This window comes from Rissa tridactyla, chromosome 1 (assembly GCF_028500815.1).
Source record: "Rissa tridactyla isolate bRisTri1 chromosome 1, bRisTri1.patW.cur.20221130, whole genome shotgun sequence".
NCBI lineage: Eukaryota > Metazoa > Chordata > Aves > Charadriiformes > Laridae > Rissa > Rissa tridactyla.
The window spans coordinates 182844111-182871454 of record NC_071466.1 but is presented as its reverse complement, the minus strand read 5'-3'; the positions used below and the strand labels follow the sequence as shown (position 1 = coordinate 182871454).

At 45.0% G+C, this 27344-nt stretch overlaps 1 protein-coding gene across 1 annotated transcript in view; it reads right to left on the bottom strand.

The window, feature by feature from the left end:
- The window catches only part of PPM1H (protein phosphatase, Mg2+/Mn2+ dependent 1H), a 146320-nt gene extending 139099 nt beyond the window's left edge, over positions 1–7221 (bottom strand). The window contains exon 1 of the mRNA XM_054185263.1: positions 6940–7221. Within this exon, the coding sequence (XP_054041238.1) occupies positions 6940–7175 (236 nt within the window). The 5' untranslated portion in view covers positions 7176–7221. The remainder of the gene's footprint in view (positions 1–6939) is intronic.
- Between the last annotated feature and the right edge of the window lie 20123 nt (positions 7222–27344).

The window sequence follows — 27344 nt, the reverse complement described above, 5'->3', positions numbered from 1 at the left end:
TGACTGCCACCAGTGCCAAGGCCAAAAGGGGCCAAAGGAAAGCTGCCTGGGAGGACACAGTCACCCTCTGGTTTCAGAAGCCAGGACCGTCCTCAAGTGAGCTTTTCAGAAACACATGAGACAGCACTAGCCTTAAGCCTCTGGGGGACTAGTGATACCAGACAGCTTAGAGGGATGAATTTCATACTTGCGTCGTTAGGAATCATGTGTGCAACTTAGACTACATTAAAAATACCAGAGCACATGATTTACCCTTCCCCCCCCGCTTTTTCTCCTTTTACCCCTATTAGTTATAAGAAATTAGAGACCACATAGGAACAAGCACACAACTGCAGGAAGAACAACTGTGTTGTCCAAGCGCAGAACCTTAAACTCAGGATTTGTTCTCCGCATTTGTACCAAACCTCTTGCCAAAGCTTATCATCACTGCCTTGGTTTCTTCACCTGAGGAACCAGCACATTTACACATGTACATTTTTATTCAAGGTTATTCTGATATCATTATTTGCAAGACACTTGGCAGATTAGAGACATTACATAAATATTAGATGCTATAGTATAAGCTCTTACACAAGGAAAAGGATTTCTGAAGCTCTTAAAACTATCATGAGGTTTCTGTAGGCTGTTTTATATGAGCTCAGGCTTAAACAAGAGTCTGGCAATGTATATTAAAGTTAACGTTACATTATGCATAGAAGAATAATTCATACACAGGAAGAATGTTCAGTTGTCTTTGGGTACACGTATGGGATTTGAATTTTTAGCTCATTCATCAGGTCCTACTCAGTCTTGCGTTCTGAACTACAGAAGGAATAAAGAAACATAATTTTATCCAGACAAAGAGAAGCACAAACAAATTTTTAAAAAATTTAAAATGGAAAGTAATTTATTATTTCTGTGTACTTAACCTGAGAAGACAGCCAAACAGAACTGGATAAAAAAAGGTATTTCTTTTCCCAGGCGTACCATCCTCCTGAAATTTGTACCAAACAGAACACATAAAAGAACTGTGTTTACCGACGAGGTATGAGTCATGCTCCCAGATGACGGTTCGAAAGACTAGCTCCCAGAAATGAGAATATTACTTTCAATTCACAGGAGCACATTGGTAGTGCTATCTCCTGTTAATAGGAGGCAAAGGAGATTAGAATAAGCGATCAGTAGTTGCAAGCCCTACACTATCCTCCGACAACATTTGACCAACTCAGGACAAGCAAGTGCTTTGGTTTACCTCATCTCACAGAAGTGGTAAGCTTTGACCTGCTTTGGATTGTTATTACAATGCTTAACATTTGAATAAATAGTTTGGTCTAGACAGAACATATGGATGACGCTCTTAGTCATATGGTTTAGTTTTAGGTAGTCCTGGGAGGAGCACGGAGTTGGACTCAGTGATCCTTATGGGTCCATTCCAACTTGAGATATTTTAGGATTCTATGAAAGGTACTTCAGGTGGAAAAATACTTCTGTGTTACCTTAACTCAAAAAAAAATCAACAAATTTTATGTTGATTGTGCCAACCTAAAATTTATGATCGCTGAGAAAGGCAGAAAATTGTTTTAATAAAAACCTCCAGACAATTCTCACGTACATTCATTTCCTACAAGCTAAGTAATACAGCATGAGAAAATATGATGCAACATCGTCAGCCTTACAAAGCAACGAGTACTTAGAGTAGAAAAAGAAAAGCTTCCCCCGCTCCTTTTCATTTTGAACTTAAGTTATTGCTGTAACAACGTGCCATTGTAATAATGCTGCAGAAGGACACAGTCATCATACTTCACCTACAACTCTGCATCCATTACGGGTCAGCAGTCACCACACCACAGAGAAAATGTAATTGCTACTGCAGGCCTGCAGAGCAGAGAAACCACATTATCTGTGAAATGTAACATTATGGAAAAAGAGCCAGGACTTCGTGTCTCATCAAACAAAAGGCACTGCTGGGATAATAAATTGACATTATAAGCCAAGGAACACACACACAGCACAAAAGTCAAGTTTCTGGCTACCCATTATAACTTGGAACTGCAAAGGTATCTAAAGGGTCATTTAGAAATTTTTTAAAAAATTAATAGGAAAAGGCAGGCAAAACTGTCCTTTGCATAAGGTCACAGACAACATACGATTATGACTTTCCCCATTTCCTTTAAATGTATTTAATAGCACCTTTTGATATTCCCCAAAGAAACTGCAGAAAGGTACCAGTAAAGAGAGGAAAGCATGCAACACAGAAGCAGCTAGCTATGATCCCATCCCCAGGATTCATGCAATTTAGAAAAGTGGTAATAGTACTGAATTCTAGACTACCAGGAGTACACTTTCAAAATAGACAGAAAATGACTAGTCTTGACTTTGACTACCACAAAATGCAATGTGGTAGTCTTGACTACCACAAAATGCAACTCCACCAGCACAAGTAGCAGGCTCATCCTTTGTCATTTGCAAATTTAGCATCTATTTTGTCATGTCGAATCTAGCCCCGGGAATTCAACCAGGAGAGGAAGGCTCTGCTCCACCTTGTTCATCCTCTACCTTCACAGGGGAAACAAGATAAAGCAAAAGAGCAAAAGGTGAAAATGTTCTGGGCAGAGTTCAGATGCAGGTGAATACCATCCGAGTCATTTCATGTTACACACTCCACCTATGTTACTGCCTCCGCTTTGCCAGTTACTTTCAGAGTTTAAGGCAGGGGCTTGCGGGCAGCTTCACAGAAGCTCTGCAGGGAAGAGGTCGTAACACACCGAAAGCAGCACAGAAAGGGTCTAGATAAGAAATTTTCCTCCCAGTAACAGGACACGCCAAGCAGAACCTCAGAAACCAGCTTGTGGCTCATACAGGGAAAGGTCTGGAAGAGCCCTGTGGCCTTGGGAGCTGCCCGCGGAGGGGAGGGAGGGCAACGAGTAAATAAAGTGTCAGGCAGGATCCCCCCCACCCCCCTTACTCAAATAAATCACTTAACTTTTCAAAGAGCAGCAAATCTCCTTACCCCTCTGGATTAAAGGCAGACTTAAAGGAATGTTTGTTAACAGACTGTCCTCTCCCTGGGTCATTCCTGATACACATCAGCTAGCTGCATGCAGTAAAACTATGTTAAGGATCCCCTTGATTAAAAAGGAAAAGTTTATTTCTAAACTAAAGTGATACCTTTAAAGACAATTAAAAAGCTTACTGGAGGTGGCATACAATTTTCATTTTGCTTGTATGGAGTTTGACGACCGTTAGAAAAGTGTCTGTGGTGTAAGAGTAACTCTTGGAAACATCTACCAGCTTTTTGCCATCCTGTAGCATGAGGTGAACTGAAATTCAAGGTTTCAGGTCTCCCACGCAAGGAAGAGACAGCAGGGGAGTCATTTCGAAGACAATTTTCAGGCTGCTCACCAATTAAGGAAAGCCAAGTCCCTATGGGATTCCCACTGAAATTTCAGGAAGCAATGATGTTTTATCCCAGCATCAAGTATGTTTTTGAAGATTTCATTTGCCTGCCTACATGCTTTGCATAATAATCACACTATTAAAAGAGGGGAAGCTAATAATAAAAAATAAAGGCTAATTTACATTTCACTGCATAATACCACAGAGATAAGTAGGTAATTTTAAAAATAAGTTAAAATATATGACATGGATGAGCAATATTGCAAAAATATCTATTACAAAAACAGTTCAGTATGAGAGAAGCAGGGAAAAGGGGAGAAGTCCTTGTTCCATGGGAACAAGTCAGATGAACAGGCATATACGACAGATGCTAAAGAGAAGAAATAGTCAACAGGGTGGGCTTCTTTATCACTACTTAAGTTAGTAAGAAACTCCTAACCTCAAGAATCAAAGGAACAAGAAGTCCATGAAAAAACCTACATATTTTGTGGACTCAGACTGCTTTAGTCCTGCATGGGAACCAGGTCTAACACCGAAATGCCTTACCCAGCTTGGATGAAACACTAACATGACAACATCAAGCAGCTCTAGTATCATCTGTAAACTGACATGTTTTACAACTAAAGAACATAAACATTACAAACACTTTCCTGAGCCAAAGCCTCCAGGTGATCTGTTCTCAGAGCCAAAATTTCCTCCTAAGGACAGTGAGACAGGTGCTGGGTGTGGAGCATAAATCCACCAACTCAAACCCCGCTGTGCGGACGGCCCATGACATCAGGGCAGACACAACAGAGGTGGAATATACTCTCCCCTTACACCTTCTGGGCCAAGTCCCCACCTTCTAAGTCTACAACAAACCTCTCCTTAACTTCAAGAAGTAAAAATCGCAGTGCCCAAAGGCAACAAAACACTGGAATCACTTTTGCTGATTTGCTGCAACATGGAAACAAGGGAAAAGAAATAGCTCAGGGAAGCTGGCCCTCGCAGCATTGTGGGTACGACACGTATATTCCAATTCCTTCATACCAAAGCAAACCAGTAACATGTGAATTAAACGGCTGATCTTTGTGTTATGTCACAAGCGCCTTGTGAGTACAACAAACTTCCTCCTGACATTCTTGCAAGCGCTCACTTGTACTGTAACAAAAGGCAAACACTGCTCTGATAGTTTCCTCAATATAGACACTAACACAATGCTAAATGATAGCATAAAAGTACTTCATCCCCCGCTTCCTCCAAGCAAACAGACTTCAGAGTATGTATAACAGTAATTTGACCTTCCTGGTATTTTTCCATTTCTTTTCTCTATATAACTCAAATACATTCCAGAAGGAGAACAGGTATTTTGAAAGTATATCTTCAAGCAAGTCTCACAATTATTTTCAGAAAGCCTGGTAATAGCTCAGTAGGAGTTAAGAAAAAAGTCTTATTCGGCAAAACCAAAGTTCATCCTTATTTCCTTCTTTTTCTTTATTCATTAATGGCTGTTGCACTGCTTTGCCTTTCTTTGGAGGACAGTGCCATTTTGGTAACACCGCTTTCCTCTTAGCTTCTGCACAGCAAGCATTTTAACATCTTCCAGTTACAACCAAACTCCATTCTGGAAGATCGTATAGATGTTTCTGGGAAGAGCCTGATAACAAGTTCACTAGTTCTCTCTCTCTCTAAGAAGGAGAACCTTTCACTGAGGTCTGCTCCACCAGCACTGGAACCAGCAACTGCAATGGAAGGGGATGAGACAAAAGAAAAAAAAAACAGAGATAAAGCAAAAGGCCAACCTCTGTTCACACAGATAACAATAGGAACTGAGAAAGCCAGTGACTTTATCACGCCTCTCGATTAACCGAACTGCTCAAAGCTCAGAATAATAAGTATACGAAAACGATCCTGGCACGTTCTTCTCCTTTCATGATCACCAGAGCCATTTACTTTATCTTCAAACCCTCCCTCACAGGTGGTTTCATCTACAGGGTCTACCTGGGCTTTCATTTTCTGGCACACATGTTTTTCTTCCCCGACAGTCTTGGGTAAAGCTTTCGGGCAGCAGTGGATGCGTGTACCTGGGAGCCAGAGATCCTCCCTTCCACCTTGTCACCAACCTGCAATTACAGTTACTTGCTGAAAGCCACAGCACCTCACCTAAGCTAAAAATAGCAGCACTTACTTGCTTTGGTAAAGCACTGCTTTTTAAGGGACTATTATAGTAGCAGAACAATTAGAGCTTACTTTTAAACATTTAAATTTATTGCTCCCAGGGAATATGCTCAGTAGTCTACTCAAATTCTTTAATAATCTGAAGAGAACAATCCAATTTAAAATTCTTTAAATCTCTCTTCCCAATTCAGTGTCCCCAATGATGTAACAACCTTTTAAATAAAGCTAGTGATTGCTCATTAACAATGTGAAGCCTTCGCAGTAGTTTTTGCAGTAGCTTTGTTGGGAATTCATGGATGCCTGAAGAGACTCAACAGCAAAACAGTTTGTAGCTTGGAAGAGCTTGTTTAGCGTAACTTGTGTAACCTGTGAGTTGGTAGCAACATGGATGGCCAGAAACATTCAAGGCTTTGAAACAGCAGCGGAGAGAAACCAAATTCTGAGTCCTGCTCCCAGCATCACTGAAGAAAACATGTGTACTGATACAGGAATGAAGTGCAAGGACATGCCTTGCCTCTGCAGCTACTCCCACTTGCCAGCGGGATAAGGATCTGCATCCAAACGAATGCTGCCCTTTGCCTGGCTGGTATCGAAGGTGCTGCCTGCAATCACTTAGTTTGATTGCGCTCAAGGCTACAACCAGACACCCTCTAAAGTAAATACCATGACATGAGTGAGTCAGGGCAACAAACTGCTAGGAAAGCCCAGTTTTGGGGCTGTCCAATGGATTATTTTTTTTTCTTTCCGTTTGGAGCTCATGTTCCTCAAGCATCCCCCCCAAACTGGAAAGCACCTGGGGAACAAGCGACCAGCTGCCCTGCCAGGTCCACAGGAAGGTGCCCCAAACCCCACACGTTTCACCACTTCTGGACAGCGGGAAGCAGTTACACACGCACAAACCAACACGGGTTTCCCATCAATGGCCCTTTTCATTCCCGCGTCAAGAATGGAGACAGTTGTTCACCGGCGGGGGCTCCATCCTCTCCCGCGGTGCCCCCACTGCGGGCGGAGGTGGCCCGGTGACGCCCCCCCCCGTTTCCCACCCTTAGGCTACCGGCCGCTTCCGCGGGCACTTCCAAGGGCACTTGCCCTTTCGCACCCTTCGGCCTCCCAAAAAAAGACCTACCCAGGTGCAAAGCTACGGTCGGGCCCGGCACAGGGCGACACGGATACGGCTACCCCCCGCCCCCCCCCGCCCTTCCCTCCCCCGGCTCCCGCTGCCCGCGGCGCCGCGCAGGCCCGGGACGGCGCCTCCGGCAACGCCGGCACCCGCCGCGGTGGGGGGTCACCCGGTACCGCCGCCTCTGGTCGCCGGTGCGCCCAGGAGCTCCTGGGCGCACCGGCGACCAGAGGCGGCGGTACCGGCCGCCCTCCCACCTGCCCGCCGCAGCCGGGGTCCGTACTCACTCCGCGTAGCCCGTGGTCCAGGGCAGGCGGCGGGTCTCCTTGCTGAGGATGAGGATGGGGCGGGCGATGTGGTCGGCGGAGCACTCCACCTCGTCCGGCGACAGTCCCAGGAACTCGGGTCTCCCGTAAGGGAAGCGGAGGGGCAAGTCCGCGCCGCTGCCGTGGTCGGCCCCCGCGCTGCCAGCCATGATGCCGCCCATGAAATTGGCCACGGCGGACTTCACCCGCGTAAGCATAGTACCCCCGCCGGCGGCGGCAGCGCCGGGGCCGCCGCGCAGGGCGGGGAGCGGGGGGCGCCGGCGGGCAGCGCTGCTGCTGCTGCGGCGGCGGCTCCGGCGGCCCCCGCCGCGCTTCCGCAATGGGGGAACCGGGCGGGGGTGGTGGTGGGGGGTGTGAACGACGGGCTCAGGGGCAGCCGCGGGGCCGCGGGCTCATCGCAGCGGCGGCGGCGGCGGTAGGTTTCCCCCCTCCCGGCGCGGCGCTGGGTGAACTCAGCCCGGCGGCTGCCGCTGCTGAGTCATGTGATAGCGAGGCTGGATGTGCCCGGGCGCTTCCTGCTCCTCCTGCGGCACCGGCGGGCTCCTGGCACACGCCGGGCACTGGCGACCGCCGCCCCCGCCCGCCTCCTGCGCCGGGCTTGGGGAGGGGGAGGCGGGAACGGGACGGCCCGCGGCAGGTGCGCGGCGGGCGGGGCCTGGCGGGGCCGCCCCCGGCTGCTCCTGCGGCGGTGCGGCGGGGGCTGGGGCCGGCCCTGCCGGGAGGAGGTGCCCGGGGGACGTCCCCCGCGGCGGGGCGCTGGGGGGGTGCCGTTACCGGCGGGCGGGTGGTCGCCGCCCCGCCGTGCGCCCCGTCCCTGTCGCCCCTGGGGCTGAGCCGGGCGCCGGCCCGGCCCCCGGCAGAGCTCTGATGCTGTGGGACGCAGGTGCCGTTTGAAGGGTTTTCCATCCTTCTCCCCCTTAAACATGCCAAAGGTATTTTTCTTACAAAACAATTTGCTGTAAAAGAAGTATAAGTCACCTGGCCGTGAGGGCGGGCCAGCGGCAGTGGCCTAAAACGAGTCTGGTGGCCAGCCGGCCGTGGGCTCCCCCTTGCCCGCTTGGGGAAGCCGGGGGTCCCGCCTGCCCCGGAGATAGTGGGGCAGCCCCCGGGTGCCCCCGCACACAGCCAGGCCGTTAGGATGCGGTTGTGGAGCGAGGGTGAAAGGACAAGCCTGAATATCTTCAGATTTGAAAGCACAGATGTGTTAAACCCTCTTTCCCTGGCTGTGTCGTATTGACCATGTCATACTCTTGCACACAACAAGAAAACCAAACAACTTGGCAGGTCCGCTGCAAATGGTAGTCACCCAAGTGCAGGGAAAGGTTGCAGGTTTGGGTCTCCCAAGCTTCAGGAAAACAGGGGTGAGGGGAAGGTAGCAGGAGTATGTAGGAAGCGTGTCCTCCACAGCAAGGCTGTGTCCATGCCCTGGGATATTGCATTACTCCTGAGAGCTCTATGTCCCACCAAAAGGCAGAGTGACCTGTCGGTACAGCAAGCCGTGAGGGTAGCACAGCTCTGGGACTTAGCAGGGAAAAGCTGGTTAGTCATCATGCGTGGCTAGTGGGGATGATGGGCTGTCATCTCACTGGCTCATACTAGGAACCAGCTGGCGTAGCACTGAACACGCAGTTACAGTTTTGGAGGCTAAACCCTGCGAGCACGTTCAATTTCTGATTATTAAAGCACATCCTGATATCTGAGTTTCCAACAATGCCTGTGTTTGCTCCAGGTAATTATGTACAGATGTGAGTAATGTGTGAGAAAGATGATGTGACACTTACTAGTTTTTATGATAAAACTGTCTATTAATAACATCTACAGAGCCAAAAGTAGATTAGCGAACAGGGATGCTAAGAGTGTGTTAAGTGCTACTTGAAGTACAGTTGGAAAAATATCCACCCCGAATTAAACATTAGAGGTATACCTCCTTTGGGAGGAGGTGGTTATTTTTCCTCTCGTTTAGTCGTTTCCGGGGCTGATATTATAGATTTTTTGAGGAACAGTAAACCTCTCTTAGGTCAAAAAATACTTGACATTAATAACTCACCATTTGATTACAATATAATGGAAACCTCGTAGTTCTTCCTTTCATGCTATTTGCTTTGTTTCCTGGTTATGCTGCAGAGGTTGTTACTTAAGAGAAAAATGCTAAGAAATAAAAAGAAACAAAAGACTTTTTAAAAAAATCCGGGCTTTTTTTCACAGGACCTGTGTCTGGGTGCCGTAACAGGCAGCCGTTCATCCAGATTCACATGTCACAGGGGAAAGCAAGCCTGAGGTGGTGGGATTCCCAAAGCCCAGTGGCTACTCTATTCGGTGGCCTGAAGCATGTTTGCTTTGTCCGGTCCCAGTTCATTCCCAGCCTCTTCCACCAAAGGACAATGTCTTTATACTGTTTTTGTCTGCTAGATGGCCAGTGTTTTTCCTCAGACAGGCACTCCAGCGCCCGTTTCCCTCACTACCGCTGTTATGGATCTGCCACCTGGAGAAGACAGGAGTGAGAAGAGGGGCATGAGTGGAACTTGACATGTATCTTGGAGAGGCTCATTTTTTCTGTGTAAAAGTAGAGCCCCTCACTGGTTATCAAATATACTTCTGGAGAGGCTGCGCCAGCAGACGAAACTTTGCATTTTATTTGACCCAAAGACTTTGAAAAATACCATTAACTAAAACAGAGAGGATGCAGTGTTTGTCCTCCTGCCCCACCTGCGGTCGCTGATTGGCACAAAATGCGAAGGAGAAACATTAAGGGAGTATATATAGGCTTGCTAGAGTTTAAATGATTATCTCTGCAAGACGACAAGGAAAAGCTCAGATCAGACATATGGGGAGACAGCTTAACAGCTCACCACTCAAAACAAATCTGTGCGCTGTTTGAAATTCTGTGGATGCTTGCCTCTGGCAGAAGAATGCTGCAAGGATACAACAGGTATGATATGGCCTCTTCATGCTGAAAAGTATAGAGATGCTTTGATTTCAGTTCTCTTTGGGAAGGAGGATCGTGTTGTTCACTTTTGAGTCAAAGGCGAAGCCCCGTTTCTCAAAGGAAGTAATGGTGAGGTCTGGCAGAGCTCAGCAAGTTACTCAAATCTCCTAGCCTGTGGTCCATCTGGTCCAAGGCAGGCATTTTTCTTTGGTGGTGGGTAGATATCTAAAGCTTTGGATATTGACTTCAAATAAAATGTTGAGGCTGAATTCTCTATGCAAATGTTTGAAAATTGACTCTGTATCCTTCTGTAATCCCACGACTGATGCAAAGGAAAGATGACAAGTTGGGTTTTTTTTAAATATAAACTTATTTGTGATGTTGTGATAAATATACTTTTCTCTCTGAATGGCTAACCACACCATGGAGCTTGTGGAGCTGTGTGTGGGCCAGAAACGCATTCATATGAGCTCTTTGAAGCATCTGAATTATGTTATGCCACCTTGCCATGCATCATGTTCAGCATTCAAGAAATTCAAGTGCATTTTAATCATGATGAAAACAGATTGACACAGAGAATAAACTTTTATTCTGATTGGAGATGACTTCTGAAGACCATGCGTTCCAACTTCTTTGTCAAAGCAGGGCCAACTTTAAAGTTATATTACGTTGTCCAGAATCTTGTCCAGTCAAGTTTTCAGTATTTCCAAGGATGGAGATACCACAGCCTCTCTGGGCACCAGTTTCAATCTTCAACTAGCAACCCATAAAAATTTTTTTCCTGATATATATTTGGGATTTCTGTTGTTGCAGTTTGTGTCTGTTGCCTCTTATCACTGTTCACTTCCAAAAAGAATAAGACTCTTTCCTCTCTCTACCCTTTTATTAGGTAGTTGAAGATAGCAGTAAGGTTTCTCTCCCTTAGCCTTGCCTTCTAAAGGCTGAACGAATCCATTTCTCTCAGCATCTTCCTGTGACAACCTTGATGGCCAACTGCTGGACTTGCTCCAGTAGGTCAGCTGGGAAGCCCCAAACTGGACACAATTCTCTCACAAGTACCATTTAGAGGGGTATGATCACTTCCCTTGACTATTCCTAATACACCCCAATATGCGGTTAGCCTTCATGGCTGCCAAGGCACACTGGTGGCTCATATTTGCTTTGCTGTCTACCAGGTACCTCAGGCCCTTTCCTGCAAAGATGCTTTCTCAACAGTCAGCCCTCAACACGGGTTTATTCCATCCCAGTTAACAGGACTCTGCATATGTTCTTGGTGAACTTCAGGAGGTTCCTGTCAGCCCATTTCTCCAGCCCTCTGACATCCCTCTGAGTGGCAGCCCTGCCCTCCAGCTGTCAACTTCTCCCCTACAACCTGGGGGAAAGGAGACAAATACCTACAGTCAATGGAAACTCATGGCTATTAGAGGCTCTGTCTCAATAAAAATAAAAATAATTAGATATACAATTTAATATAAATATACTGTTTATATATTTCTGCCTTTCCAGCCACTTTTTAAAGAACTGTAACAAAATTTACTTTAAAAAAAGGAAAAGCTTGCAAGATGAAATATCTACTTGTCTGTGAGGACTCTGGTTCTGGCTCTCAAGTATACAGAGTACTTAAGCAGAGGGTATATTAAGTGTATCCAGTGAAAGTGCATTGACTGCACGTATTTACACATTAATTCTGCTGCAGGCCCTTTTTTGTTTCTTTTACAGCACGTGGAAATAATTGGGGCTCTGCCTCATAGGAATATGGATTTTATTTCAGCAGCGTGACTCTGACTTGCTTGTACCTTGTTTGTGATGCTTGCTTGCTTTAAGTTTTGTTTCCTGTGTTTTTCATGCTCTGAATAAAAGCAATGGGAAAACTCCCAAAGACGTCAGTGAGAGCTGAAGTAGGTCTAATGTGAGATGAATGTACTATTTCTGCTGGCATGAACTTCTGTGTCATACTGTCACAGAAGCGCAGAATATCCACAGGTGTGAGCTCTGCTGCTGAATTAATTCAGAGAGTATGTCAGAATAGGTGTCTGACGTTATGGAGATGAGACTGTATCTGCAGGGGAAAAAAAACAGTTTTGAAGGAAGAACTGGTAGTTTTTCTCTGTTAATCCCCCAGACAAAAAACACTTAGAGCCTTATTTTTGCATATGATTCTACTGAGGAAGATCACCATGTCATGTGGCAACCAATGAAGTTATTCTTACCTTTTCAAAAGTACTGTGTGACCTTTTATAAGCATGAGGAAGCTCTTTATCTCCTGAGAAAGACCCTTCAGAAGCATGGTGCCTGAGGCATCATAGTGATGCAGAGGAGAAAATGTCTTAATAACTTATTAAGACATCAATCCTACTTCTCCCAATACCATATCTCCCCACCGTGCCTGCAGCAACCCCCAGCATTTCTAGGCTTATCAGAGCTGACAAGATCAAAGCCGTTGGTGCTCTTGCCAGTTTGCAAGCAAGAGCACCAAGTACATTTAAAAATAATTAAATGCTAGCCATACTTGGAGTGATATGTTTCCTCTGCTATACCTGATTTCTGCTGCACCACCCTCTAGTCAATATTAATTCCACACACAGGAGTTCCTTTTGAGAGACTTCTGGGACTAAAGTTCAGAGAGAGCGTCTCCAGCAGAACACGGTTACTGTGGTGGTCCCAAGGCTTTGGGGCCCAATCCAGTCCTCCAGGGAGCATGACTTGAGTAGTCCCACTGCAGGCTACACAAAGAGGCCAAATCCCATGGCATTGGGGCCAACCCCCATATATTTCATTCTCAAGCACAAAATTTAGGGAAAACTGTTCTTTTTCCAGTGCTGTCCTAACCACAAGGTGGCCAAAACCCATCAGTATTTTTGCTTTGACAGGCTGCAGGGTCTGTAGTTAGATTCACCTTTCATGGCATGGTGCCTTTCATCTGTGGGTCTTCCTCTGAGCATTGCCTGTATCAGAGACCTGCTGGAGAACAGTGAGGGTTGAGGCCATGGGATGGGCAAGCAAACATCCAAGGTTTCGTTTAGACTAGGATGAAACTAGGGATAAAACTGTTGTAAGCATGGGGTTTATGCTGATATGCAACATGGATATTCCAGGACCCCTGGGGTGGCAGGCAGTAATTGGAGCCAGAAGTTGTCTACCCCCACCAAATTCAATGTACATGGAGAACTACCTTCATTCTTGGTCATGCTGAATGGCTAAAAACCTATGCTTTTAGAGATCCAAAAACCAGAGATTTCTCTCACCAGCAGGATTTAATCTAGAAGGTATTTTCAGAACACAACTGTTGTACCAAATCAGGATGGGCTTTAGCAAAGCAGGGGCTGGAACGCAGGTGTCCCATTCCCCAGCAGATTCTCTCCCTCTTGCTTTTGCAGACTCGTTCTTCCTGCCCCTTCCCAGAAATATTTAGGAGGTGATGCAAAACAGAGCACTGTCACAGCCTTGTCCTTACTCAAAAATACACTATACAGCTGAGCGGTGAAAGCATTCATTCATGCCAGAAAAGTGGGTTCATATCCCTTCTAATGATGGAAGAATAACAAAAATGCAACATCCTGAGCTGTGGGACAGCAGTGCTGGTTTAGGTACCCAGGCAGGAAAAAGGCCCAAAAGAGGGGTCTTAGTTGACTGGCAATCACATTAAAAATTCTAGCTGCTTGCAATCTGTATAAATATAAATAAATATTTTGACATAAGCTGCCCATAAACCTGTAAGAATTTCATGTTTGACAAAAGCTACAGAATGACTTTTTCTTCAAGAATCTATCTGCAAGTATCCTGAAAATAAACATCTAATTTCACAATAAACATTATCATCACAATTTTGGCTTCTGCAGCCTCTTCTTACTTTCCATTATCTGCACCTTTTTAATGCCTGTAGCTAAATCTGCTAATAATGGGATGGAACAGGGATTAGCTTGTTTATGTGCTCCCGTTGGTTGCTTCTCATAGGGGAGGTGGAGCAAAATGGTTATATCCTCTCTGGGGCTCCTTTGCCCTGGCTCCTGCGAAAGAACATCTTGCCCTGATGATGTTGTGAGATGCCTCAAAATGTCAGCGATGGCAACACTTCCGCTGCAGTCTCAGCAAAAAAAACCCCACCCTGAATGTAATCGAATAGGTTGCAATGCAGAGACAAGAGGAAAACGAGCAGGTAAAAGGACATGTGGGTATTTGTAGGTGCTCAGAGTCGTGGGGCAGCACTAAAAGCTTGGCTGAGCACAGGCACACGTGGTTTAACTGCTTCAACATTTCGGGTTGAGTTGGAGCGTGTTTCAGAGTATAAGATGGTCTTGACTCATGCCTAGTTAAGTAGGGGTTAAACACACAGGGCAGTGTTTTGTATGTACCAAGTGGTGGGGAATTTTGGAGTAACCTGCTTAGCTGCCTTCGCTGCAGATGCTCCGTAAATGGGGCTGTTTCAAGAGTAAGCGGGATGGGTGGGCGAGGGGCTTCTTGCCTGCCGACAGTGGCTCGGGAGTGGATGGCGAACACCGAGAAGGACCCTCTCCCTACATCTGGGCTGCGGCTTTGGCTGTACGAGCCGCAGCTCGGGCCAGCCAGGCACTGGCTTTCAACTGCGTGTCCACCGGGGTCTTGTCTGCAGCACAGTCGAGCCTGAACCATCATGCCTTGCTTAAAGTTAGACAATACTTCTTTTTTTTTCCACCCCCTTCTTGTTTTTTCTTTCTTCTTCTTATTTTGGACAGATTGGGCTTATTTCTTTCTTTCTTTTTTTTTTTTTTTTTTAATATTAATTAAATGAACAGTTTAGGAAAACTTCAAGGTTTGAAAGTCAGCCTGGGCATAGGAAATCCCGGGTGCCTTACGTGGCACTCCTTCTCAGCCAGCCTTGCCAAGGAAGGAAGTGGGATTTTGGAGCAAGTTGTCAAAACCCCGGGCTCCTAGACTTCAGGCTGAGTTTACCAGATGTTTTATGCTGTCAGAAATCACAGTCCTGGCTATACTGAATGATGGCAGAGAAAGTTAAAGAAGTCATGCTACTTCTCTATTTAGCGCTTGGATTTCTGCTCATCTTCTGTAAGCAGGAATACAGAAACTGTTTTTCTCATTCTTTTTTTTTCTTTCCAGCACTGCTCACGAGGTGCCTGTGGCCCTGCATAGTCAGCCTGGCTATCTGCTTTCCCAAATATGTGACATTCTGATATTAACATGTTGCCGTTCAGAATGCGACAAATAATATGCAGAATCTTGTCAATAGTCAAAGAAACAAGAAAAAACAAGGCAAAAGCAAGTATTTAGAATTTACTGGCACTTTCAAAAGTCTTACGAAGAGGTAAAAGTGGGTATATAAATATTTATCATGTTGTGTTAGAGTAAAAAAAGAGCTGTCCTGGTTTAGTTGTGTAATAAGATACTATGAATTTTGCCCTTTCTTCTGCAGAATCCTTCAAAGGCCTTTTGTTATAGTATCTGCTGCTTTTTCTGTCTATGTCAGTAATGTGGGACCTAAACCATTTTTAGCTTGGGCAAGCACATTGCTTTTTTTCTCCCCTACATATGTTTTATAACTTCTTTACTTTTATAACTCTTTTATTAATGCTCATGACAGTTTTACTTAAATGGATTCTTCCTCACCTTGTTTTGCTTATTGAGGGCTTTTTGGCTTGATTTGTTTGGGTTTTTTTACTTACTTATTTAAGGACTAGAAGCTATGGCTTTTGAGAGTCTTCTGCAAAGTGGATTTAAAAATGATGATGATGACGAGAATAATAATAATAGAAAAGGAATAAGTTTTTCATGCTTCTTCCTAATTAGCTTGCTCAAGGCACAAAAATATGACAGTTATATCTGCTTCATTTCTCCTGATTTGAACTGAATCAGTGACTAAAACCCAGGACTTCATTCAGTACTACCGTGCTGCCGGCCAAGGGACAGGCACGTAAGAAAGCATTAGCGATTTACCAGTTATGGCCATCCTGCTTAGAGGGACACCGAGGAGTTCCAGTGGTTGGGAACTGGGCCCATTTCAGTTGTGTTGCATTACACCCATCGGGCTAACTTAAAGGCCCTTCTGAGATCGCAGAAACCATGGCTTCTACAGATGTTCTCAAAAAAGAAAAAAAAAGAATAAACTGGAGGCCTAAAATCCGACTGAAAAAGTTGTGTCAGGGAAAAGTCCGTTCGGCTCTGGAGCAGGCTGATGGGGAAAAAGTGCAAACAGGATTGTCCAAACATCTCTGCTTCCGCAGCGGAGGCAGCCGCGGGAAATGCCCTAAGCAAACACGTGTCCACAACAATAGGCAATCTGCCCGACCTTCTGCTTGCTCCAGCTGATGTATCTGAAAATCAAATTAACCTCTGACTTTCATGGGTCATGGCCTTTCAACTATTGTGTGCAACAACCTAAGAAACCAGATAAAGATGATACTTTTTAACAGATTTGAAACAATAAAGCAAGCATCATAACCTTCCACTAAATAACTGACATAGAATAAATATGCTGACCTTTTGGAAATACAATTATTTGTGATTGAACATCTGTGTTTACAAGTTTTTTTATATATAAAGTGTTTTTTAAAAAATTGCCAATGATTTCTATGGAGCTGTAGCCCCTTTTGAGAGTGATACGTGCGCCTCAAATACATTTAAGTAATGACTTAAGTAATAACTTACGTATGCCATAACTTAACGCTGGTTATTGCCAGTCGTTCCTCAGCTTGGCCACTGAGAACAGTTCTCACTGTGGTGCAAGAGAAGTTCCCTTTGCACCGTGTTTTCAGACACCTTTCCCCTCCGCTTGAGGCCTTGCCTGAAGCCCTGCCTGAAGAGGGGAGGTGCCAAGGGCTCCTTGCCCACGGCCAGCACAACAGCCCTGAACAAACCCCACAGCCTCCGAGGCTATGGTGCAGTTATGGTACCGAATGGCCGGTCCAAATTTGTCACCAGCAGTGGTAAAAACCACTTTGGCCTTCCTGAAGACGAGAGTAAAAATAACTCTGCTGCTGCTTGCTGCCTTCCCCCACCAGGCACAGCATGGGGCTGGCAGTGAAGGTGGTGGGGCAGTTTTGGGGGCTGCTCAGCCCAGTCTTGGTGCCTCCAGCCCTCAAGACAACCGTCTGCCCGTGCCAAAACCCAGGAACCATGGTCTCAGCTGCACTTCGTTGTCCTTTGTCCTTTGTGCCTGCATTTTGCTATCCCAAACCAAAAAGTGGTTCTCTCCATGGATTTCAGTATATCAAAGGCTGTGGTATCTCCATTTACACCTTTATAACAGGACTTACTGAGCTGCAGTCCCATTCAAAGACCCGTGGTTAATAAAAATCTGGAAATGTATCATCTATATTTATGCATCATTTAATAATAAAGGATTTAGGTGGGTGGGGAGCACCGTAAAATATTCCCCCTGACAGTTTGCTCAAAAAAACCCGGCACTGGCCAGAGCCCCGATTCAACATCAGTTGATGGGAGATGCAGGTCTGGAAGGCAGGGTCAGAAAGTTTTGTGGTGTGATAGCAGGGAGAGAGTCTGCAGCTCAAGAGGAGACCGAAGAAAATTGTTGACACCACAAAGACAGCTACGGTGCTCCATTAAATCTGATGAAGCCTGAAATTCAAAGCTGGTAGGAAAGGCTTGTACAAACTGCATAGGAAGCATTTAAAAATGCTGATAAGCAGGTATCTTTCTGACCCTGTTGGCAGCTACATCGATGTAGCGGGTTTTCAAGGGTGAAGTTCTTTGGGAGAGGTTTCTCAGGAAGGTTTGGCCTGTGGGTGCTTCCAGTCAAAACCAGCCACTCCCTGAAGTTTAAGCAAACCTGTTTAAGGAAAACAGCACAAGAACTGTGCCGCTCTGTTCCCCAGCTTGTTTTCATGTGCTCCTCGTGGGGGATTTTGTGACATGGGATTGTAGCTCACACGTACAATTATCCTTTTATTCTAACGCCCTAAAGCCATTCAGTGAGTGCCTACATTCTTTTTTTTTTTTTAACGAGGGACTGAAACTGGTCTTTGGCACCGCAGTATGCTGAGCCTGCTGCCCTCTCTGGCAGCACGCAGGGGGCTCACCCGAGCGGAGCAGTGACTCTGCCCCTGGGTTTTCAGGTGGTACCTCTGCCTGGAGGGGTTTGTCCCAAGGTGGGGTCACTTCCCTAAGCATACACTTGCAAATGACCAGAGATCCCCCTGAGGATGGAAACAGGGAACAGTACCCCTAGGGGGTCACAAGTCCCTGCCTCTCCTGGGAAAGGAATGAGATGTTCAAGACACGGTGAGGAGTGATTTGTGGGGGGAACCAGCTACCCCATAGGGAGAAAGGGTTGAGATGGGGCACTGGAGGGTTGAAGCAAGGCAGGAATCAAAGATGTGTCTGGGTGAAGTGGGAAAATCATGAAGACATTAATTCAGTAATACGGATTATGATAGTTTTGGACTATTATCATAATAATACCATTATTAGTTCCACAATAACATTTCAGCAAAGACTACACTCTGTGGTGAAAATCAAGTTTGGAAACTATTGACTTAATGAATAAAGGGTAATTTGGTAGGTCACAGTAAATGCTATTGATGTAAACAACATCATCTGTAATTTTATAGCCATGTATTAAACTTTGTTATGGAGACCTTGCTGCAGGAAATTCATAGCCATTTGAGCCACCTTGATGTTGTTATTCTCCACAACACAGCCATGAAAGCTTCGCGGAAACTACAGGGGTATAACTCGTTTCCAACTGCACCTGATGCTGCCAAGGAAAGCAAACCTGGTTTTTAGAAAGTTCTTCCATTTGGCTTCTGTTGCAGCCACCATTTAGCTTCAGCAAAATTTGTGCGTGCTTAGCAGCTCTGAGAAACTGTGTGTTTTCCATCAGGTGCCCAGAGCTGCGTTTAGGATCTGGAGTTGAGCACTTGGCTTTGACACTCTGACTAAATAGTAATTTTTATAAAAAGTCCTGGTGATTGTAATTCATCAAAATAGGAGCTCATATTGCTCCCTTCGACACTCGACTTTTCCTGTCGTTTTCTATGCATGCATCATCAATTCTGTCTTGAACACTGATTTGGAAAAATAAACTTACGGTATCAATAGTAATACTGCAAGAATGCATAAACCCAGCTACATTTTTATGAGACAGTTTGCCAGAATTGCTTACCCATGTAAAATTAGTGATGTGCCAACATTAGAGGATTAGGACATAATCATATTTTCTGTTCTTTTTTTTGGGTGATAATCGTTATACCAAAGATAGCAGTGAAGGAGAGTTGCAGTGCATGCAGTTTTAGTTTTGATAGCTTGGGTAACAGCAATGGTCATAGCGAAATGAAATAATGAAGATGTCAGCGTGCCAGAGGTGCCAGAGGAAATATCCAGCATTATTCTTAATAATCTCCCCACAACCTGCGCGGAAGCCCAGGCCGTTGCTTCTCCCCAGTGAAACATGAATCGCTCTCGGCAGGGGCTGCCCTGATGAAATCACGCCGCCCAGATGCAGACCCGGCACAGCATCTCTGTGACAGGGGACATGAGATCCCAGCAGCTTGTGCTCCTCAGGCCTGCGGACAGTTACCTTTTGTAGAAATACAATGCTCAATACATTTTTGTATGAGTCACATGTGTTCTCCCTCTTCAGTCTCTTCCAAACAAGTTCTCAGTATTTCTGCATCTCACTTCCAGCCTGCCATTAACAGAGTGGTTCCACATCTTGTAGAATAAAAAGTGCGTACAAGCTCAGAATTCTCTTAATAAAATGTAAATTCCATAACAGCAACAACAACAAAATCTATGCGGAAAACTGTTGAGAGAAACTTTATGTGAGAATCTCCTTCAGGGTGGTGCAATGGTCTTTTGATATTTTTTCATGTAAATCTCTTCAGACTGTTTTTTTTCTTAGACTTTAGCAGAAATAAAATAAAAATTTAAAAATAGCCAGAAGGCAAAATATTACCAGATTTTAAATTTGAACAAGTTCTTCTGGTTTCTTTCATAAACGCCATTAATGCGAAAAGGGAATTCTGCACTTACGTCCTGAAGCATCAATGTGATCATATGATTCACACTAAAATTCAATCTGAATAGCTATGTTTTAATGCGGTGTAAGAAAAAAAAAAGAAAAAAAGCTGCCCCAAGGCTGGCAGCTTCTTCTTATCCAGTACAGAGAAAGAATTCTCTCTGTAGAAAAGTTAAAATAGCTGTATTATGCACAAGCATTCGTGTGCCTGCATACATGGTTCGTATAAAACACCTTAAGCTTTTGTAGCTGGTACATGACACTATAACGTATGTAGATTCAAGTGGAAGAATTGAATTCAAGTGGAAGAATTGAATACCAAGAATTGAATACCAAGGCTGGGCGGTATGACTGAGTCTGTCCTGCTCTGAAAGAGTCATCTCTGCGTGCCGGTGTCCTGCCCTGTGCTGATAGGGCCACCTTCCAGGCTACTGGTGTCCCCTCACTGCTGTGCTGTCCTGCCTCTTGCCAGGTGACATGGAGGTGCCCCTTCAGCATATAAGTAACTGGACCAGTCCAGGCACTGTTCTGGTGAACGCATTGTCTTGCAGAGAGCTTGAATAAGCAGCCCAATTCTTTAACTGGCCATGGTTTACATCCAGCAATGCAAGTGGATCAATGCCTGTGTGCACAAGTAGAGAGCGGGGGGGTGGTGTGGCACCTGGCCATGACGTAAATGGTATGGAATAGGGGTGGAGAATGTCATGGTTTCAGCTGGAATGGAGTTAATTATTTTTTTTTTGCTAGCAGCTGGTGTAATGCTATGTTTTGGATTTGGAATGGGAATAGCATTGATAGCTCATTATGTTTTGCTCAGCAGTCAAGGTCTTTTCTGCTCCTCACACCACCCTGCCAGCAAAGACTGGAGGGGCTCAAGAAGCTGGGAGGGGACACAGCCCAACTGACCAAAGGGATATCCCATACCATGTGAGGTCATGCTCAGCATGTAAAGAAGAAGGAAGGGGGGGATGTTTGGAGTTACGGTGTTTTGTCTCCCCAAGTAACCGTTATGTGTGATGGAGCCCTGCTTTCCTGGAGATGGCTGAACACCTGCCTGCCCACGGGAAGCGGTGAATGGATTCCTTGTTTTGCTCTGCTTGCGTGCGCCCCCTTTGCGCTACCTATTAAACTGTCTTCATCTCAACCCATGAGTTTTTCCTCACTTTTACCCTTCTGATTCTGTCCCCCATCCCACCTGGTGGGGCTGAGTGAGTGCTGTGTGGGTCTAGCTGCCGGCTGGGGTGAAACCACGACAGCAGGTCAGAATTGGGTGCGGTGTTTTGATTTCCCCTGGTGGTGTTGCCAGCAAAGCAGTATGATTTGCAGGGAAGTTCCCACAAGTGTGGGCTGTCACAAAAATCACAGCTGTTGCATTGTGGAAAAAATTGGGTTCACTCCCAGCTCCTTGCAGCCCCTTATCCATCTTCTTCTTTTGTGATTCAGAGTTACAGGTACGGCTTCCCCCAGAGTGGAAAGGAGATGACTCAGCTGTAATTACAAAGGAGACTTTTGAGATCAAATGATGTCAACAGTTTCTTGTAACTGTGTTTAGCCCTCAAATTCCTCAGCCAAGTGAATGCTAAACCATGTCCTGCTGGGATGCAAATGACTTGGAAGGTGAAGAGCGGAGGTCAGAGTACTGCCTCGAGTGCTGGCCAAGATTTTGGTGTACAGAGTGAGCCGTATCATCTCATCTCACCGTGTTGCACGACGCTCAGCGCAACCATTGCTCACATAGCTGGCCGGAGCACCCATCACACCAGCCTCAAGGACGAATCCCGATGCCCACCGTCTTCCTGGGAGCAGCCCATGCAGAAGGGAGGTCCTCTGGCAGAGGGAGGGCGAAGGAGCTGCTGTTTTCCATCCCACAAACGTGAGCTGTGGTCCCGTCCCCTGCAGGGCTCACTCCCTGGAGGTGCTCCCATGTGTGAGAACGCCAGCCCCGGTTTCACAAGACGCTCACATTGATATTCCCGCTCAGGCTTAACTATTTTACAAATGTGAATCTCAGCCCTCCGCGGAGGTTTTAAAGAGCATTGTTATCTCCATATGCGTCTTTTGGCTCCCTGCTTTTTATTTCCATGTTTTATCTGCTGGCATCCTTAGGGTGTTAAAAGTTGTGTTTAACCTTGTCAAAGGAGGACTGTTGCTATTTTAGATTGAAGCATTTTGCGCACAAGCCGCATTTTGCTTGCAACATTTCCTTATGGCTAAATATTTGTGTTGGAATTCCTAAATGATAATGCAAAAACAGTCGAATGAGCTGAGGAAGAGCAACTTCTGTTCTGGAAGGGGGTTTAATGATATCCTCGATATCTTGTAAGAGAAACTATTTTACAGCCAAGGCAATAGAAGGGATAGCAGCAATATGCATTTTGTGACAGATTTAGCCTTTCTTTTTTTTCACGAAATTTTTATGAGCATAATGATTTCCTCCAATTTGTTTGGTGAAATCTCCTCGATTGTTTTATTGTGCAAATTGCCTTATCCCATCGAGTGAACGAGAAGAGATCTCAGCTTCTCACTCTGCTGAGTCGCTGCCGTTGCTGAGGCGAGTCACGCACTATTCACTGCCTGAGCAAGTGTGTACTTAACCTCCTTGGGTTCATTCAAAACTTAATTTTCCTTGCACATGTCAGTGTGCAGCACTAGGATCCACTTGCTTCTGGACGCGATTAGGTCCCTGGCTAGGGATTTTCCCAGAAAAACAGGGTTTTAACCATTAAGTCCTGCAAAATGGCAAATTTTCACAAGAAAGTGTTACATTTGCAAACTTGTTGCACTGAGAGAACTGAAATAAAATAGATTGGTTTGGGTTTGCTTAATCTGAACTACAGTCTTGGTCCTTCAGGTCCTTGGGATAAATTTCCTTGTTATCGTGCACCAGGGCATCCCTTCTGCGGAGTCCCGTAACAAATCCCCGCTGTTACATGGCTGCGCCCCCAGCAAACACCTCTGCATTTCTCAGCTGAAAATCTTCATGTGTTTTGTTCCCATAAAAATTGGCCTCAATCTGATTTGGGACAAAATACGAAAATATCTGAATCACCCCAGAACGATAATGTTTTTTGCTCAGCTCTCCTTCCTGCAAATATCTACATGGTGAAACTGTAAATAAAATTAGTGGAAAGAGAAATAGCAGTGGGACAAGCATGACTTAGCAGATTGAAGAGAACATCAGTGTCTATTTACAATATTTTTCAACATTTGTCCCTAAATCTGTTTGAACTTCTGTTGGAAAATGCTATATTCATACAAAATGACTATAGGAGTGGCCTGAAGTGATCTTTACACTACGTACTTGACCTTGAATTGAATGCAGCCTGGTAAAATCTGGCCATCACCTTTCAGTGATTATTAGGAAATAAAGTACATTTTATTCAAGTGCTTCAAATATATTCTTTTTGGCCTCAGGGTATGTTAGTAAATGCTGCTATCCAATGAACATTTCAAACCAAAATAGAAGCTTTTGCCATGTTAACTATAAAAACTACTAGAAGCTATTGTCTCTGCCTAAATAGAGGGGTAACAAAGGAAACTAGAAGGCAAAGGAAATTTTGATGCAAACTCGTCTTTATCCCTTCAAAATAAACGACTCCTTAATGGGATAGCTGCTCATTTATATATCTCTCTTTTGAATAGAGATGCTGAATGCATGCCCATTATCTGTTCTTTCAGTTCTAATCCTGAGAGGGAAAATACATGGCAGGTGGGTATAATCCACGAGAGACAGATATTATTGCATGGTTGTACTCCAATACGCCAAGGTCCTTACTTCAGCTGGGACTTGACTTGATAATGGAGATATAATAAATGATAAAGAAAAGAACAGTCCTTTTTCTTGAATACCTCTGTGAAAAAAATCCTGTGTATTGCCACAGAGATAACAAAATAGCTGCGTTATTTTTTTCTGCAGAAAAACTCTGGGTAAACAGCAGCCATTAATAAAACAGACCATTTTCCCCTAGACTGAAAAAGATATTATGAGGCCAAGATTGTTCAACTGATGGACCTGCTTCTGTAATCTGTTTCGGATAACAATGTTATAACACTACTGAGCGCATGCCTGTATGAAAGATATTAATGATTTCTTCTGAAGCAAAATATGAAGTAAAAGAACAGCTGCCTGAAAAGAGTGCAACTGATCTTGTGTTACACAGGAATTAAAGGCAGTGATGGAGGTGTTACAAACATTTTTTTTCCATTGAAATGAAAACTGATTATTACGGGATGAGAGGGACTGAATTTTGTACTGAGAAAATCGTGCATTTATCTACTTAATTAAACTGTGCTTTTCAGATGCCTTTGTTATGGCTGTCTAAGCCTTTCATACTACCTCCTGTTTCAATTGCTTTCTTTTGAGAAAATTGAACTGATTCAGCCATACTTTCTATCTCATCTTTACCTCACACTGAATTTTAATGTCAAATGTGATTTCAAAAAATTCAGATGCAACAAAAAGGAATGCTAGGAACAGGAGGCAGATTTCACAACACCTAATATTTTTTTCCACTATAAAGTACTTGTAGCAACCCTCCAGTTTGGAGGAGGAATATGAGATTTGGCAAGGGGCTTGGTCCTAGGTTCGCTAATCTTCTGTTATTTCTTCTGGGAAAACCTACCTGTATTACAAACCCCAGCAAATCTCAAGCTCTACAGGTTTTCCTGCACTTGTTCAGCGCAGATGAAAATTACAGCAGCCTTAAAGTTACTTTGCATTTACGCCGAGAGACTGGATCTGCTTGCAGACATCCAGCAAGCAAGAAAGTGCAAGGCTGAGCATTGTTTCACATACGAATGGCTCCGTGTGGCATTCCCAGTGCTCCCTGTTCCGCATCGTGCACTTAGGTGTATATTTCATAGCTATCGTATGTATTGTTCCATCACAGTCCTACTCAAGGACTGCAAGCCAAATTGGCTATTTGGCTGTTATGGAAATGGAGGTCATTCGCTTGCTTTTATATTATTTGACAGTGATAAATCTTTCACTCCATATGCAAGTAAACTGCACTTGCTGCCAGAAGAATAAGAGCACATTAAAAAAAACAACTTGATAAGCATATTGATTAATGAACACTTGGAATAGTGCAGTTAAAGACTCAACTCAAATTTCATAGAAGCACAGAATGGTTTGGGTTGGAAGCGACCTTAAAGATCGTCTTGTTCCAACCCCCCTGCCATGGGCAGGGACACCTCCCACTAGACCAGGCTGCTCAAAGCCCCATCCAGCCTGGCCTTGAACATCTCCAGGGATGGGGCATCCACAACTCCACTGGGCAACCTGTTCCAGTGCCTCACCACCCTCACAGTAAAATTTTGTTGTAATTCTGATCGCTATGCTGTTCATACATGCTATCATAATCCATGACTGTAACCGAACTATTAGAAACACTGAGAATTAGCACAATGAAGCCACAAATGGGTGTCTGGATCACGCTGACAGCACATCATAGCCTGGTCATAATTTTTCTTTCCCTAATAGCACTAAAGTAATGATAGTTGTAGGATCAAATGGGTCAAAATGATGAAGCAACATGGGTTTGAAAGAATCTGCATTTCCTATGTCACAACAAATGGCTGACTTTGGAGTGTGCTGTTTAACCAGCTTGTCTCTCTTTTCGGGTTTTAATCCGTTTCTAAATAGTTCTGCAAAAGTTTGGGATCAAACCTTCCCCAAAATCATGAATCTAAGGAGCAAGTCTTATAGCTAAAGTGTATGAAAAGACCAAAATTAAGATAAAATTAAGACCAGAAGATAAAGCCAGATTTTTTATATATAAAAAAGAAAGTACCACATTTTAAAAAATAACAACACTGAGGAAATATACTCTGTCCATCTCTGAAAGTGACCTAGTTGAGCTTAAAATAAAAGACTATGGAGGTAAACAAACTCTGGATTTTCTCTCTCTTCAACTTCAAGAGAGGATCTGAAACCTTTCATCCTGCAGATGCCTCATGCCTGCAGTCAGGGTGAAGCCCATGAGAAGGAGAAGGCCTCTTGGGCTGACCAGTGTGCACAGGAGGTGTGTACTTGGCCTTGGAAAGGCAACAGTACAGAGCAGAACAGACAAAAATGTGAATTTTTGTCTGACTTTGTGAGAACTGGCCTTTCTCTGCTACCAGTTACCAGTTTTTCTCAATAGTGTCTCCAAACAGTGTCTCAGCTGGCAATTCAGATGCCAAAGGTGCCTATTGAGGATGGCTGAAGAGTATTCCTGGATGTAGCGTGGCAGCTGAGTCAAGGCCTGGTCTCAGAGCCTGGGTGTTGGCAGTCCCAGTGAGACGTGAGCTGCAGGTTACACTGCTCTGATGCTGCTTCAGCCACACATCAGACTGCGTCCTGCACAGAGGACCAACCCCTGGATGCTGAAAAGAGGCCACCAGTTGCTCACAGTCAGCAACCTGCTGAACCAGGCACGTGGGTCAAAGCTGGCATGGTTCTCCACATCATTCTGTTCATTCCCTGGAGATTTACAGAGCTTCCAGAAAAATGCCATGTTTTCACAGCGGCCATCTGTTTTAAGCACATAAGATTGCTTGTACAGGTGACCAGAGGGTCACCCGCAGAGTGCGATTTCTCAGCCTGTCCCTTCAGAGGTGGGAGCAATCACTACACAGAGTCAAGAAGCAGAGATTCCCCTCAGATCACATTCAGATGTTCATTTCAGGTAAGGAAATACAAACCACATGCTGGTGGCTCTTCCAACTGTCACATTTGACCAGACCTTGCTCAAGTGTTGTGTGAGATGTTTGAATGGAAAGCAGCAGCCACAACCTCTCCCAGGTCGCTGTGTGGGAGCTTTTCACGAGACGTGACACAGGCACCTCCATCCACTGGCAGAAGAGCACAGTCAGAGCTCTGAGCTGCCATTGTGGCTGCTCTTGCTTCACGCACACGCCGCTTTGAAGCCTGTATTCGTGCTTCTGGTTCAGGATGCCAGATGTGGGCCAGCTCAGGACAAGAAGGGTAGGAAGGCTTGAGGACTTGCAGCTTGTCTTGCATAGATGAGAAGGGGCAGTGTCCTGGTTGGTAGGAATGCAGGTAAAGGAGGAGGAATGAAAGAGTACAGAGTTCAGATGGGGGTATTCAGGTGCAAGAGATGGGGAAGAGTGGGGGAAATGGAGGTGTGGGGTTGGGTCCTGATGGGACAAAATAGATTGCCATGTAAGCATTCAGGGAAGCTGACAGTGACAAATTTAGTTTGGGAAGCTTTTGTAGGCACTTGCAACAGAAGGATGCCTTGCGTGGTGATGGGCATATGTGAAAGATACATTGCAGAAAACTCAGGCTACTTAACTGCCCTGTCAGTAACACACCTGAGCAAAAATAAATGCATATGGCAACATAAGGTAGACAGGAAGCCTTGTACATCCCTTTTAAATCAGGTGATAACCAGAGGTCAGGTTTCTTTGGCAACAGAAAGATTGCCATGCTGGCCCAAAGAACACTTTGGATGTGACCAGCTCTTA